Source organism: Schistocerca nitens, chromosome 1, assembly GCF_023898315.1.
Source record: "Schistocerca nitens isolate TAMUIC-IGC-003100 chromosome 1, iqSchNite1.1, whole genome shotgun sequence".
NCBI classification, from domain to species: domain Eukaryota; kingdom Metazoa; phylum Arthropoda; class Insecta; order Orthoptera; family Acrididae; genus Schistocerca; species Schistocerca nitens.
In genome coordinates this window covers 160,405,993-160,420,208 of record NC_064614.1, presented here as the reverse complement: position 1 = coordinate 160,420,208, position 14,216 = coordinate 160,405,993, and the positions used below count along the sequence as shown (strand labels likewise).

The following is a 14,216-nucleotide window of genomic DNA, read 5'->3' as shown; positions in this document are numbered from 1 at the left end:
CCACACACTGTCTACCACAATATTGGTTGCTAATGGTAACAGGGGGTGGGACTGGAGGTATCCAATGGTGAGCACAGCCTGAGGCTATGTAGCGAAGTTGAACTGCTAACTCAATGAGTAACTCACAACAGTGCTACAGTGCTAGTGTTGTATTATATCTACAACAGTTACCAAAGTTGACATTTCATCAGAAAGAAATGCAAAGAGTTTTGCAGACTGAGAAAGAAGTGGCAGATGAAATATTGGCATTTCTGCAAGATGAGACAGTGGAATGTGTGGTGTCATATATGCTTGACTGTGGGAACAATGTACAGGACAAGTATAATGATGATGATACGTGCTTAACAAGTGAAAGCGAAACTGAAACAGTTGTTGAGCAATGTAGTTCAACATCCTTATCTGATAGGGAACTACAAACCCTGTCTCCAGTAGAACAAATAAAAGTACAACCGCTATCCAAGAAGTGGGTACCAAACACAATTATATACATGGAAGATCATCCACTGCACAGAAAAAACCAGTAATGAACAGATTTTGAATAAGTCCACAGCAAATGTGGCCATGTATTGCACCAAGAAAAGTTACTGATGTTCAAGGGAGGACAAGGTGCACTTGTTACAAAAACTGCTGTTTGCGCATTTTGAGGATGTGCACGATAGTGACCTACTACATTACACACATCAAGTTGCGTGTGACACAGATTATAGAGGTTTCAAGGGATGTAGTGAATGGTTGCAGAACTTCAAACAGTGCAACAGAATTGGAAGACATAAGGTAAGTAAATTTCAAATGAAGTGTCAACTTGATGATGCACAACAAACTGCGAAATTTGCCTGAAAATCTGAAGAAATACACTAACTGATTCCACCATTCAGTAAGGACTTTATTTTCATCTTTGATCAATCAGGATCTGAAGAGAAAATGCATATGAAAGGAATCCTAGAAATTAGAGGTACCCACAGAGTTGTATCTAGATCAACTAACATCAATGCCTTAATGCATTTGTATACAATTGTGCTGACTGTTAATCTGGATGGTAAATTTCCTGGAAAGTTATTTATTGTGCTATGAGAAGTTGGGGGTGCTCTACCCCCTATGATTCCTTCTCGTGTGCATGATCTTGCAAAGGCAGTAGGGAATATTTATGTCACAGCAAGCAAAAGTGGGAAAATGGGGGTAAGAGAACTACATCTATGGTGTGAGCACTGCTTCTGGTCAATAGATGTTCAAAATAACTTGCTTTTGCTTGATTCCTGTTCTGCGTATAAAAATAATACTCCTTTAGAGCAAACTATCACAGAAGTGTGTGACATCACATTTCATATCATCTGGAAGCATTGGACAAATTCGGCCGGCCGCGGTGGTCTAGCGGTTCTGGCACTGCAGTCGGGAACCGCGGGACTGCTACGGTCGCAGGTTCGAATCCTGCCTCGGGCATGGGTGTGTGTGATGTCCTTAGGTTAGTTAGGTTTAAGTAGTTCTAAGTTCTAGGGGACTTATGACCTAAGATGTTGAGTCCCATAGTGCTCAGAGCCATTTGAACCATTGGACAAATTCAGTCTCTGGATGTTTGTTTTGCGGTGCCTATAAAACATATTATCGCACTATCTGCAGCAACATCTTAAAGGATAGCCAGTTTCACAATAAGCTCCATGACAGACTGTTTCGCATTCAGTTGCATATCATCACATTCCATCAGTGCTCATCACTCCATTACATCAATATGATTCTATATGAATTCTTTAAGTGAGGATACCTAGTTGAATGTCCTGCACAGATTGTAACTCCCAGGGGTTCGCCTTCGATCTCAGTGGTGCAAACCTTTGTGATCAGTATGGCATGTCATTTTTCATTTGGTGTTCACGGTGCAAATTAATGGCTTATTTTGAACTTTTTCTTTAATGTTTACAACGTCCACTTTGCGAAGTGTCATCCATACAGACCACAGAAGGTTGGTCTCTGCACCTCCCAGACACTTACTAAGGACTGATCTTGCAACCTCACACTCAAGGGGTTCCCTGTCAGTAGCCCTCCCAACACTGACACCCATACACAGCAGCTTTCAATCACTTGACAACAGTCTGGGTGATTTCCAGCTGCTTACAAACAGCAACTAACTCATTCTGTGTCCAAGAACAGTATTCACAGTGTGGCTGCAGTTTTCCTTTAATACTTTGGTCACTATCTAATCCAGCAAATAACTCATTCAATGCCGAAGAACAGCATTCATAGTGAGGCTGCATTTTACCTTTAATACTTCGGTCATCGTCCAGTTCACCCTGTTTTGTGTCTCCACAAGTTTGCTGGTCCACAGCGGAACTAAATATCTAATTGAGTTACAGCTATAATACTCTCTTTTTCCACAAAGATGTTTGTAACTGATGAAACATCAGATCAAAAGAAAGGCTAAGGCAATGTACTGGTGACTTAAAGCAGGAAAAATCCTATCCATAGCGAGATGTTTATGTCAAGTTTTCCAAAGCACCACATAGTCTAGTACTATAAATCACTTATAAGACATCTGAAAATACAGCACATAACATGAAAATGTATGCTTGTCTGTTACTGTCACACTCAGCACATACAGCTGTCCCAATTTCATGTAAGGCATTTGAAGAACAGTTTCAAAGCCAAGATAGCAGACATAATTATCATGTTTGAGCATACCTGTAACCACTCTGTATGGCTGGGTCTATTTTCTGTTTAGAACTCCTTTCCATAGCTGCTGAACAGGTTTCCACAAGTGTGGGGCAACGCTGATCATTTACAACACTTTCCACATTTAGTCGCTCAACAATATCCAGTTCATCCAGAGCACCAATACAGTCTTGTTTATTAGCTAAGCTGGAGAAGAATTAATAATTTAGTAATATTATTTTTCTGTAAACAATAGCAAAAAGAAAAAAGCTCTAAGGGATTCATTATTATGCAACACAGCAAATGGCTAGGATATGAAATGAAGAGCTTTGTCAGCATAGCACTAACATCCCTTGAGAAACATTAGCATAAGAACAAAAATAATCTTTCAGTACTGACTAAGAGCTGTAGCCAAAAGTCATAGCTGATTTTTAGATTCAAAATCAAAGCAGAAATATGCTTTAGGGAAAGCTTAGAGACAACCATGCGCATATTCTGTTGGACATGAAGTGGGGTGTCATTTCTGTTCACTGGGAATTAATTAGTTGAGTTACACCCTTGCACCTAAGAGGAGAAGTGCCTTAAGAGCTGTATCATAAAAATACACATGACAACAAGTCAGTCTACTTGTGATAGTAAACAGTGTAAACCTCTTCTTCATTTACAGCTACATCCAAACTCGGCAGTACTCCCTCCCTCTTGCATTAATTATTTGGGTTTCTTCCAATTCCATTTATGTATGGAGCATGGAAATGATTGCTTAAACACATCTGTGTCTGCTGTAATTAGACTAACTATGTGGCAACATCCTCAAACAAAACCAAGGCAGTGTGGAACATCATAAGGAACAAAACAAATCAACAGCCATATAAACATGAAAACACTATTCTGATCCACAACACCAGAGTTACTAATCCATAAGAAATTGCAAATATTTTCAACAATTACTATGAAAACTTTGTTAAAAATCTGTTACCGAGCAACAACAAACGTACACCCAACAGACAAAACAAAATTACAACTCCTGTAGAATCTATATTCTTCTGGGAAACTACTGCTGAAGAAATTGTCCTAAGTGCATAGTGCCTCAAGAATAAATTCTCATCTGGAATTGATGATATCCCAGATTTTATCATCAAGAACTGCATAAACAAAATAGCTCTCCCATTCTCAAATGTGTAAAACTTATCACTGATGGCAGGTACATTTTCAAACTGCATGAAAGTGGCTAAAGTCATCCCAATTTTTAAGAAAGGTGAAAAACTCAATGCAGAAAATTACAGACCCATATTGCTGTTACCTATGTTTGGTAAACTTTTGGAGAGATTAGTTCACCAAAGACTAATAAATTTTCTTGATAAGAAATAGATACTATCTGATGCCCAGCACGCTTCCAGAAAAAACAAATCCATAACAACCACCATATATGAGTATTTGCACTCCACCCTAGATGCTCTAGACAAAAAACAAAAAGCAGGTGGGATCTTCCTAGATTTGTCCAAGGTATTTGATGTCATAGACCACAAGATTCTTCTCAACAAACTGGATTCATATGGCATCAGAGGCACCTCACTAAACTGGTTCAGATCATGCCTGACAAATAGGAAACAAAAAGTGTCAATAAAACATAACAATCAAGGACATATCGAAACACACTATTCTGACTATTGCAATATTACACAAGATGTGCCCCAAGGCTCAATACTTGGACCAGTGCTCTTCCTTGTGTACATAAACGACCTACCATCAAACATCAATGCCAGCACCAGTACACTCTTTGCAGATGGGATCCTCATAACAAGCAAAAAAGAACATGAACACCAAGAGGCCATACATGAAAATACAGATGAACTTGGTGATGGGTTTGAGAAAAACAAGCCCATAGTTAACACAAAGAAATCCACTTACCTAAACTTCCACCTAAGAACAAATAAAATTATGCCTGATATGAAATTACACAGTTCCCAAATATCCCCAAATACAAAAACAACATTTCTAGGCCTATGGATCCAGGGTAACCTAAAATGGCAAACACACATTAATAAAACTAATAATAAGCTAAACAAAGTGTGCTGTGCCCTATGAATCTTCACATACTGCACAAGCCCAGAAACTGTTCACACAGCCTACTATGCACAATTCCACAGTGTAATGCAGTATGGTATCATATTCTGGGGAGACTCTACACTTAGCCGAAACATTCTACTCACCCAAAAGAGAGCTATAAGAATAATGAATAAGGCAAAGCCGACTGATAGCTGCAGACTTCTCTTCCAAAAGTTGCTCATCCTACTCCTTGGCAGCCTGTATATACTAGAACTATGCAAATTTGTAAAAAGTAATATTACAAAATTTAATAAAAATGTAAAAGTCCATGGCTAACTATGGTACTAGGCAGAAAATGAAACTCCCTCCAAGAAAGGCATTAAAATACACAACAGCCTGCCATCAGAAATAAAAAAAACAGTAAGTCCCTGACTGTATTTAATAAAAAATTAAAATCATTCCTACTTGATCATTGTTTCTACAGTGCAAGTAAAGTTCTGCTCCACATGGGTGGAATGAAACATGAAAAAAAAAAAAAAAATGCAGCAAAGAATTTTGTAAAGAGTAAAACATTAATGCAAGTATGTGCAAAAATCTTGCACCTATATCATCTGCTACTAAGCAAATTAAGTGCAGAAAGAATATCCAACCAGGTACTGTTATGTATATGTGTGAGAGGAATACAGCACTAAAATACAAATGTATAAATGAGTATGTAATTTGTGTGTTCATAACTTCTCAGAAAATATTTATGTAAACTCATGTTTGTGTAAACTTTCGGCATATTACTTCATGCCAGCAAATTATCATAATGTCCAACATCAAATGTATGTTTGTGCATCACCATGTGCATGTCATGTACAGTATTGATTCAGAGGACAATAAATAAATAAATAGACAATAGCTGTACAGCTTTATCTTACAGTCCTTCATTACAGATAACCACACCAGTTGTGAACAGTCTGAGTTATTATTTATATTGTCTACAAGATCTTTAATATACAACATGAAGAGGAAGGATCCTATCACTTTCCTGGGGCACACCTGATGTTATTTCTTCATCTGTCAATGACTCTCCATCTAAGATAATACGTTGCATCCTCCCTACCAAGAAATTCTCAATTCAGTCATAAATTTTGCTTGATACATCATACAACCATACTTTCAATAACAATCACATGTGCAGCTCTGTGTCAAGAGATTCATGGAAGTCAAAAACTATTCCATCTGTGTGACTACCTTGATCCACAGCTTTCAGAATGCCACAAGTGAGAAACTTAAGTTGGGTTTCACAGGATCAATGTTTTTGGAATTAATAATGGCTGGCAAGGTGGAGGTCATTCTATTCAATATATCCCATTACATTTAAGGTTGAATATGTTCTAAGGTGCCAACAAATGTGTCAAGGCTACTGGACAGTAATTTCATGGATACTGCTGCTACCCTTTTTGTAGACAGGTGTGACACATGCCTTCTTCCAACCACTGGGCACAGTTTTTATTCTGAGAGATCTACCATATATTATGATTAAAAGAGTGGCTAACTCAACCACAGTTTCAGTTAAGAAACTGTGGACCTTGGAGTTTTGGTCAGATGTAGTATTCAGCTGTTTGTCAACACCACTGACACTCATTTTTGCAATGGTACAAGAATTAAATTGGGGCAATATTCCAAATTTTCCTCCACACACACACACACACACACACACACACACACCACACACACACATACGCACACAAATGCAACTCACATAAACATGACCACAGTCTCCGGCTAGCTGTGGTCATGCTGGAGTGATATGTATTTGCATGAGTGTGCGGCTGTGTTGTCTGTTCTCGATGACAGCCTTGTTGGCTGAAAGCTCACTTTCTGACAGTCTTTTTGTTGTGCCTATCTGCGACTCAGTTTCTCTGCTACATGATGAGTAACAATTATACTTATCATAATAATGTTACAAATTTTTCTGTGATAGATCTGTTGTAATATTTTGCTACGGTAATCACGGAAGGCTTAAAACATTATCCTCTTGACAGCCAAACACGTTCCATTCTGCATCTCTCTATCTATAGATAACTGCTAAACAATGAAAACTCCATGTAGGAATATCAACAATGTAGGAAGAGATAGATCGCTACTTACCACAGAGAAGACATGTTAAGTTGCAGATAAGCACAACTAAAAGACACTTACACAAAGCTTTCAGCCACATCCTTCATCAGCAAAACAGAAACACACGCCATTCATGCACACAATCAAGCACACCTCATGCATACATGACTGCCAACTCATGCAGCTCAGGCAAGAATACATTTCTGGCCTGAGCTGCTGCAGTTGGCAGTCATGTGTGTGTGAGGTGTGCTTTCTTGTATGTATGAATGGTGTGTGTTCTTCTGTTTCTCTACAGCATTATGTTTCATTTTATACCTTTTCTGCTGTGGTCTCTGTTACTTTAAAAATTCCTTTACAGTCACTGTATATCATGGAGGGTCCATCCCATCACAAACTGTTCTACTACACATAGCAATAGAAAAATTATCTTTCTTGTATCAAGAAACAGCTAACGACAATTCTGAATTTCTGATATTGTTCTGGTATAATAATGTATCTGCTGTAGTAGCGTGTGGAGTTTAACAAATATAATATACCCTCTAAAAATAAGTCACAAACCTCAATACGTCATTGAAATCTGCAGACCTGAACAGATATTTATCATGTTACCAGAGAATTTTTACAATATTTTTAGAACCTTTACAGATATCATCACTGATCATCTGAGAATTACCAGCAGAAACTATTACGGAACTAAAAAACTATCTATCACTTACGTACTTACATCTGACTCCTATACCTTGAAATAATTTGGCTAAAATGCAGTAATAAATCACCTATTCTGGATGGAGAAACTGTGTGAAGTGTTTTATTAAAAATCAAGTGCTGGTTTTGTTAGACAAAAGTGAACTACAATGTGATTTATTAAGAGACCCTGAAATATGATTTGCGAATGAGAAAAACACGAGTAAAACTCTTGTGCAATAGATTTATTTACATTTTTAATTGACGAAGTTTTCTGGAATCATAGCAGTTTAACAGGCTAAGAAAATGTACAAATGAGCAATGTGGTTTATGATGGAACTGTTTAATCAGGATAAAAATCTCTCACAGATATGCAATGGAATTAGATTCCTGTAAGAATGAAACTGTGTTTTCCATTAATTGGTAAAGTTATTGTACTAAATTACACTGTAGGCAACAAACTAAACCCACATACAGCTTTGCACAAAATACTTTATTTCTCCAACTCAGAAAAGAAAAACTAACTGAACTAACAGTCAAAGAGTAAAAACTTATATCTAACATCCGCTACATTTGCATGGAGTAAATGAAGCACGCATCACTGGCTACTCCCACATTCCCACACAGCCCCCACCTTAAAGTGTGGAGCACCCAAGGTAAATGGATACTTAAACTGGACTTGTCTCCCTGCTCTCATGTGGACGACTTGTTGCTGCGAGGATGAGGATGAGGGAGCTGGTGTGGGCTGTTGCATCATGATTCCACATCCTCTTACCATTGGCTCTTCTGCCATATCACGCATAGTGAGTTCCAAATTTTGGTCCTTCTCATCCTGTTGAGTGGCATCATACTCCAGTTCTGGTAAGATTCATGCTGGTTTTACCCTGTCTATGGGCACTCTAATAGTTTTGTCATTCTGTGAGATGTCCTTAGTATCGGTGTTGCGTCGTGTTCTATTAGATAAGGTCCAGTATATGGAGGTTGTAGTGGCACTCTGACTGAATCCGTGCGGAGCATGACATGTGTACAGTCAGCCGACGCCTTATGCGTGAAAACTGGTCACTCAACAAGTCTAGATACCGCAGGCCTTCTCATTGTATCCACATGCTCATTGACTTCACATATCAGTGATGAGAGGTTTATTGGCATTGGTGATGCGGCGGCAGTAAGGTAATCCGCTGGGATTCTCAATGGTTCCCTGTACACCGATTCTGCCACTGAGACACTGATGTCCATCTTGTATGCGGTCTGTAATCCATGAAGAACCAATGGTAACGCTTCTGTCCAGTTTCTCTGATGACTCACAAGAACTGCCTTCAACATAGACCAGATGTGGCTTGAATTCAGAGAAATGGTATCGGCAGCAATTGAGAGATTTATACCAAATAAATTAACAAATGACGGAGCTGATTCTCCTTGGTACACAAAATGGGTTATAACACTGTTGCAGAAAGAATGAAACACACATGCCAAATTTAAACAGATGCAAAGTCCCCAAGATAGGCGATCTTTTACAGAAGCTCGAAATTTAGCGCGGACTTCCAGGCAAGATGCTTATAACAGTTTCCACAATGAAATTTTGTCTTGAAACCTGGCAGAAAATCCACAGAGATTTTGGTCATATGTACAGTATGTTAGTGGCAAGAAACACTCAATGCCTTCTCTACGTGATAGCAATGGAGATACTATCGAAGACAGTGCTGCCAAAGCAGAGTTACTAAACACAGCCTTCCAAAATGCCTTCACAAAAGAAGACGAAGTAAATATTCCAGAATCTGAATCGAGAACAGTTGCCAACATGAGTAACGTAGAAGTAAATATCCTCAGAGTAGTGAAGTAAGTTAAATCACTTAATAAAAGCAAGTCTTCTGGTCCAGAATGTATACCAATTAGTTTCCTTTCGAAGTATGCTGATGCATTAGCTCCATACTTAACAATCATATACAACCATTCGCTCGATGAAAGATCTGTACCCAAAGACAGGAAAGTTGCACAGGTCACTCCAATATTCAAGGAAGGCAATAGGAGTAATCCACTAAATTACAGGCCCATATCGTTAATGTTGATATGCAGCCGGATTTTGGAACATATATCGTGTTCAAACCTTGAAGAAAACTGTCTATTGAAACACAGTCAACATGGGTTTAGATAACATCGTTCCTGTGAAACATGAAGTACTGATTACTATTGACATGAGATTTCAGATTGATTCCGTATTTCTGGATTTCCGGAAGGCCTTTGACATTGTACCATACAAGTGGCTTGTAGTGAAATTGCGTGCTTATGAAATATCATCTCAGTTATGTGACTGGATTTGTGACTTCCTGTCAGAGAGGTCACAGTTCATAGTAACTGATGGAAAGTTATTGAGTAAAACAGAAGTGATTTCAAGGTAGTGTTATAGGCCCTTTGCTGTTCCTAATCCATATAAACGATTTGGGAGACAATCTGAGCAGCCGTCTTAGGTTGTTTGCAGATGACGCTGTCCTTTATCAACTAATAAAGTCATCAGAAGATCAAAACAAATTGCAAAATGATTTAGAAAAGACATCTGAATGGTGCGAAAATTGGCAGTTGACCCTAAATAATGAAAATTGTGAGGTCATCCACATGAATGCTAAAAGGAATTCGTTAAACTTTGGTTACATGATAAATCATTCTAATTTAAATGGTGTAAATTCAACTAAATACCTATGTATTTCAATTACGAACAACTTAAATTGGAAGGAACACATAGAAAATGTTGTTGGGAAGGCTAACCAAAGACTGCATTTTATTGGCAGGACACTTAGGTAACGTAACAGATATACTAAGGAGACTGCCTACGCTACGCTTGTCCGTCCTATTTTAGAATACTGCTGTGTGGTGTGGGATCCTTACCAGATAGGATTGGCAGAGTACGTCGAAAAAGTTCAAAGAAGGGCAGCACGTTTTGTATTATTGCGAAAGAGTGTCACTAAAATAATACAGGATTTGGGCTGGACATCATTAAAAGAAAGGCATTTTTCGTTGTGACGGAATCTTCTCACAAAATTCCAATAACCAACTTTCTCCTCCAAATACGAAAATAATTTGTTGACATCAACCTACATAAGGAGAAATGATCACCACAATAAAATAAGGGAAATCAGAGTTCGAACGGAAAGATATAGGTGTTCGTTCTCTTCGTGCGCTATATGAGATTGGAATAATAGAGAATTGTGAAGGTGGTTCAATGAACCCTCTGCCAGGCACTTAAATGTGATTTGCAGAGTATCCATATAGATGTAGATGTGCCACCTCTTCATCATACCATTGCTCGCTGGATGGTAGCTTGTTGTATGGTGGTGCTGGAAACCACATAAATTAGCTAACTTGTTGAACAGACTAGACTCAAACTGGCAGCCTTGATCTGTTGTGATATGAAGGGGGCAGCCAAAGTGAACTAGCCACTAAGAGACAAACGCCTTTCAACAACTTCTGCCGCTATGTCAGTGATCGGAATGGCCTCCGCCCATCTCGTGCATCTGTCTACCACTGTTAAAAGGTATTTATAGCCATCTGAAACTGGGAGTGGCCCACTAAGTCCAGATGGACATGTACAAATCTTGCTGGTGATCCTGTGAAATTCCCAATTTCCGCATGAAAGTGTCGTTCTACTTTGCAGACTGACATTGTAGGCATCCTTTTTAATTGGTGGCCAGATGAAATGTGCTGTCAGTAACTTGATCATGGCATTTGCCGATGGGTGTGCCAGGCCATGAACACTGTCAAACGCCGCCTTACAAAATTGTTGTGGAATGTATGGACACAGCTTTGGCCATGATACATCGCACCATAACTAAAGCCTTCTTCCTGGTGTAAGTATCGGCTGTAAGTGTTGTGTGCTCTGTCAATAACATCTATAGATCCAGATCTGCTTCCTGCGATGCCACAAGTCCTTCGTAGTTTATTGTGCTGGTCACACCGCAAAAACGAGAAAAGTAATCTGCAACCAGATTATCCGCACCTCTGATGTGCCTTATATCCGTGGTGAATTGACTGATAAACTCTATGTGCTGGAACTGCCTTGACGAGCACTTATCACTGATGTTGCTGAAAGCTGACACTATAGGTTTACAATCAGTGAAAATTGTTACTGGCCTGGTTTCAATATACGGGCAGAAATGTTTGACACTTTCATATATTGCCAACAACTCTCTGTCATATGCACTCCATTTTGTCTGTTGGAGTTGCAGCTTCTTTGAGAAGAAACTAAGAGGTTCCCAATGTCCAGCAAACTGTTGTTTCAAGGCTGCACCAACTGCGACCTGGCTGGTGTCTACTACAATACTCAATGGTGATGCAGGTATGGGGTGCACGAGTAACACTGCTTCCTCTAAGCTTCTTTGTAAGTCGCCAAAAGCTTTGGTCATTTCTGGTGTCCATTGTAGCTTTCACTTTCCTGTAGTATTCTTGCCAGCCCATGCATTTTTATGCCTTGCCTGATTCAGCAATAATTGATAAATGACGCCAGTAAAAATTTACTGAGATAATGCCTAAGTTGCTTGCAGTCTGCAGGTTTGTGTAGGTTGCGCAACACGTTGATCTTCTCTGGTACTGGCTGTATACCGTCAGCTGAGAAAAGTTACTTTACTCTTGCCCATGACGCATTAGTGTTTATTTAACACTACTCCATATATACGAGCCTCTGTCGTACCTCCTGAATATGTCTATCATGTGATTGCATACCCTCTGAGAATACCAAAATATCCAGATATGCATAACAGAGAGGTAACCCCTGGAGCCTTCATTAATGAATCTTTGCCAGGATTGGGTCACATTTTTGAGTCTGAATGGCATGAACAGAAATTCAAATAGCACAAAGGGTGTGACCACCACCATCTTTGCCACGTTAGCCAGAGCCACAGGAATCTGACTGTATGCCTTACAACAATCCAGTACTGAGAATACTTTCGCGCCTGCTAGAGTGTAGGTAAACTCTTGAATGTTCGGTATGGGATACTTGTCCAGGATTTTTCTCATGTTCAATTAGTGGTAGTCACCACAGGGACACCATGTGCTGTCTTTCTTGCGTACTAGGTGGAGAGGGGACACCCAAGAACTGTCAGACCTTTTTATTACTCCAGCCTGGAGTATCTCCACAAATAATGCTTTTGTCTCCACTATTCAGTCTGGGGCTAATCTGCGAATGCGTCTTGATACTGGCGGACCTGGGGTGGTGCGTATATATTGCACTATATTATGTTTAACTACTGGAGTCTTTATGGCTTCTTTTTGGGGAAAGTGTATAGCTGAGCTACTGACTACTCCTAAAACAGCCTTTGCCACACTGCACCAAAAACCTTTTACCGTGCTTCTATTTGATCCGGTAGTAAGAGAGTTATTTGCCAAGTCCATGGTGATTGCAAAATGAGACAAGAAATCTGCACCTAAGATCTGCTGTAAAATATTTGCCATTATACAATTCCTCTTTTAACAGGTAGATAAACCAACATCAATCATGAGCTCTTTATAACCGTATGTGTGTATACTTGGATTGTTAACTGCTATCAATTTTAAAGGCTCCCACAAGTCCTTTTCAAAAAAACTCAGGGCTGGCAAGGTACTCACTTCCGAGCCGATGTCTATCAGGAAGTTGAGGCCTGAGAGTTTATCAACCACTTACAATCTGTGCAATGTTAGCTTATACTCGTAGGGTGACGCAAAGTGGCATTAAGGTATAGTATACAGGAAGCCTTCAAGTGCCTTACCTTGACTGTGCATGTTGCTGCCTGCAACAGTCACCTGGTTCCTCGTTCGTTTATGGTGCTGTTCGTGAGTGCCACAGCCCGTGGCACCTAGAGTGGGCTGACCTCACCATTTTTGTATTCACAAGGTTCTGTGCATCTCACAGCTTGTGGCCCGAATCATCTGTGATACCAGTAAAAATTGTCGGTGTGAGCTTGATCCTGTTTGGAGTGTAACTTCTTCTTGTTACTGGTGGACCTGGTGAACGTCTGGAGCTCTAAGTTATGTAGCCAAATAGCCATATCTTCCATTTTGTCTTGCAGTTTCCTGATCCCCTGAGCAATGCCTGGTTTTTGTCTGTAACCTGCGGCTGCACAGCTTAACTTCGATTCTTTTAATCATTCCGATGAGTCATCATCGGCTTCCGTTGCAGAGGGGGCAGTTGACGTTGCTGCAGACACTATGAGCATCGACTGTAGAGTAGCGAAAGCTCTGTGAGCAATTTGCAGTTACTTGTTGAAAGACTGTCATTCATATGCAACCAATGTCAGATGAACTTGATGAGGAAGCGATTCAATGGATATCATGCTAGCGTCGACTATAGTGCGTAAATACGAGGGCTATCCACAAAGTACATTACGTTTTGGAATTAAAAACAAATAAAGTATTGGAAATTTTTTTTATTATATACAGATGAAAGCCACACTTCAATACTACTTTTCTACATAGTTGCCATTTAAATTAAGGCACTTATCGTAGCGATGGATGAGCTTGGAAATTCCTTCGTCGTCAAATTCGGCCGCCAGCGCCTTCAACCACGTGGTTACCTCTTCTTGAAGCTGTGCGTCGTCATCAAAACGCTGCATAGCCAACCACTTCTTCATTGCTGGGAATAAGTGGAAGTCGCTCGGTGCCAGGTCGGGACTGTACGGCGGATGAGGAAACAACTCCCACTTAAAAGATTCGAGAACTTCACGAGTGGCATTTGGCGTGTGGGCCTGGGCGTTGTCGTGAATCAGCAAGATCTTTGA

General features: G+C 39.7%; 1 protein-coding gene across 2 annotated transcripts in view; it reads right to left on the bottom strand.

The window, feature by feature from the left end:
• LOC126244136 (ADP-ribosylation factor-like protein 13B) overlaps nucleotides 1-14,216 on the bottom strand; it is a 225,396-nt gene that overhangs the window by 95,250 nt on the left and 115,930 nt on the right. Inside the window, exon 5 of one of the 2 annotated variants that reach the window (XM_049948212.1) lies at nucleotides 2,668-2,844. The exons of the other annotated variant lie outside the window; for it this stretch is intronic. Coding sequence (XP_049804169.1) covers nucleotides 2,668-2,844 — 177 coding nt within the window. The remainder of the gene's footprint in view (nucleotides 1-2,667; nucleotides 2,845-14,216) is intronic. 2 annotated transcript variants of the gene reach the window in all.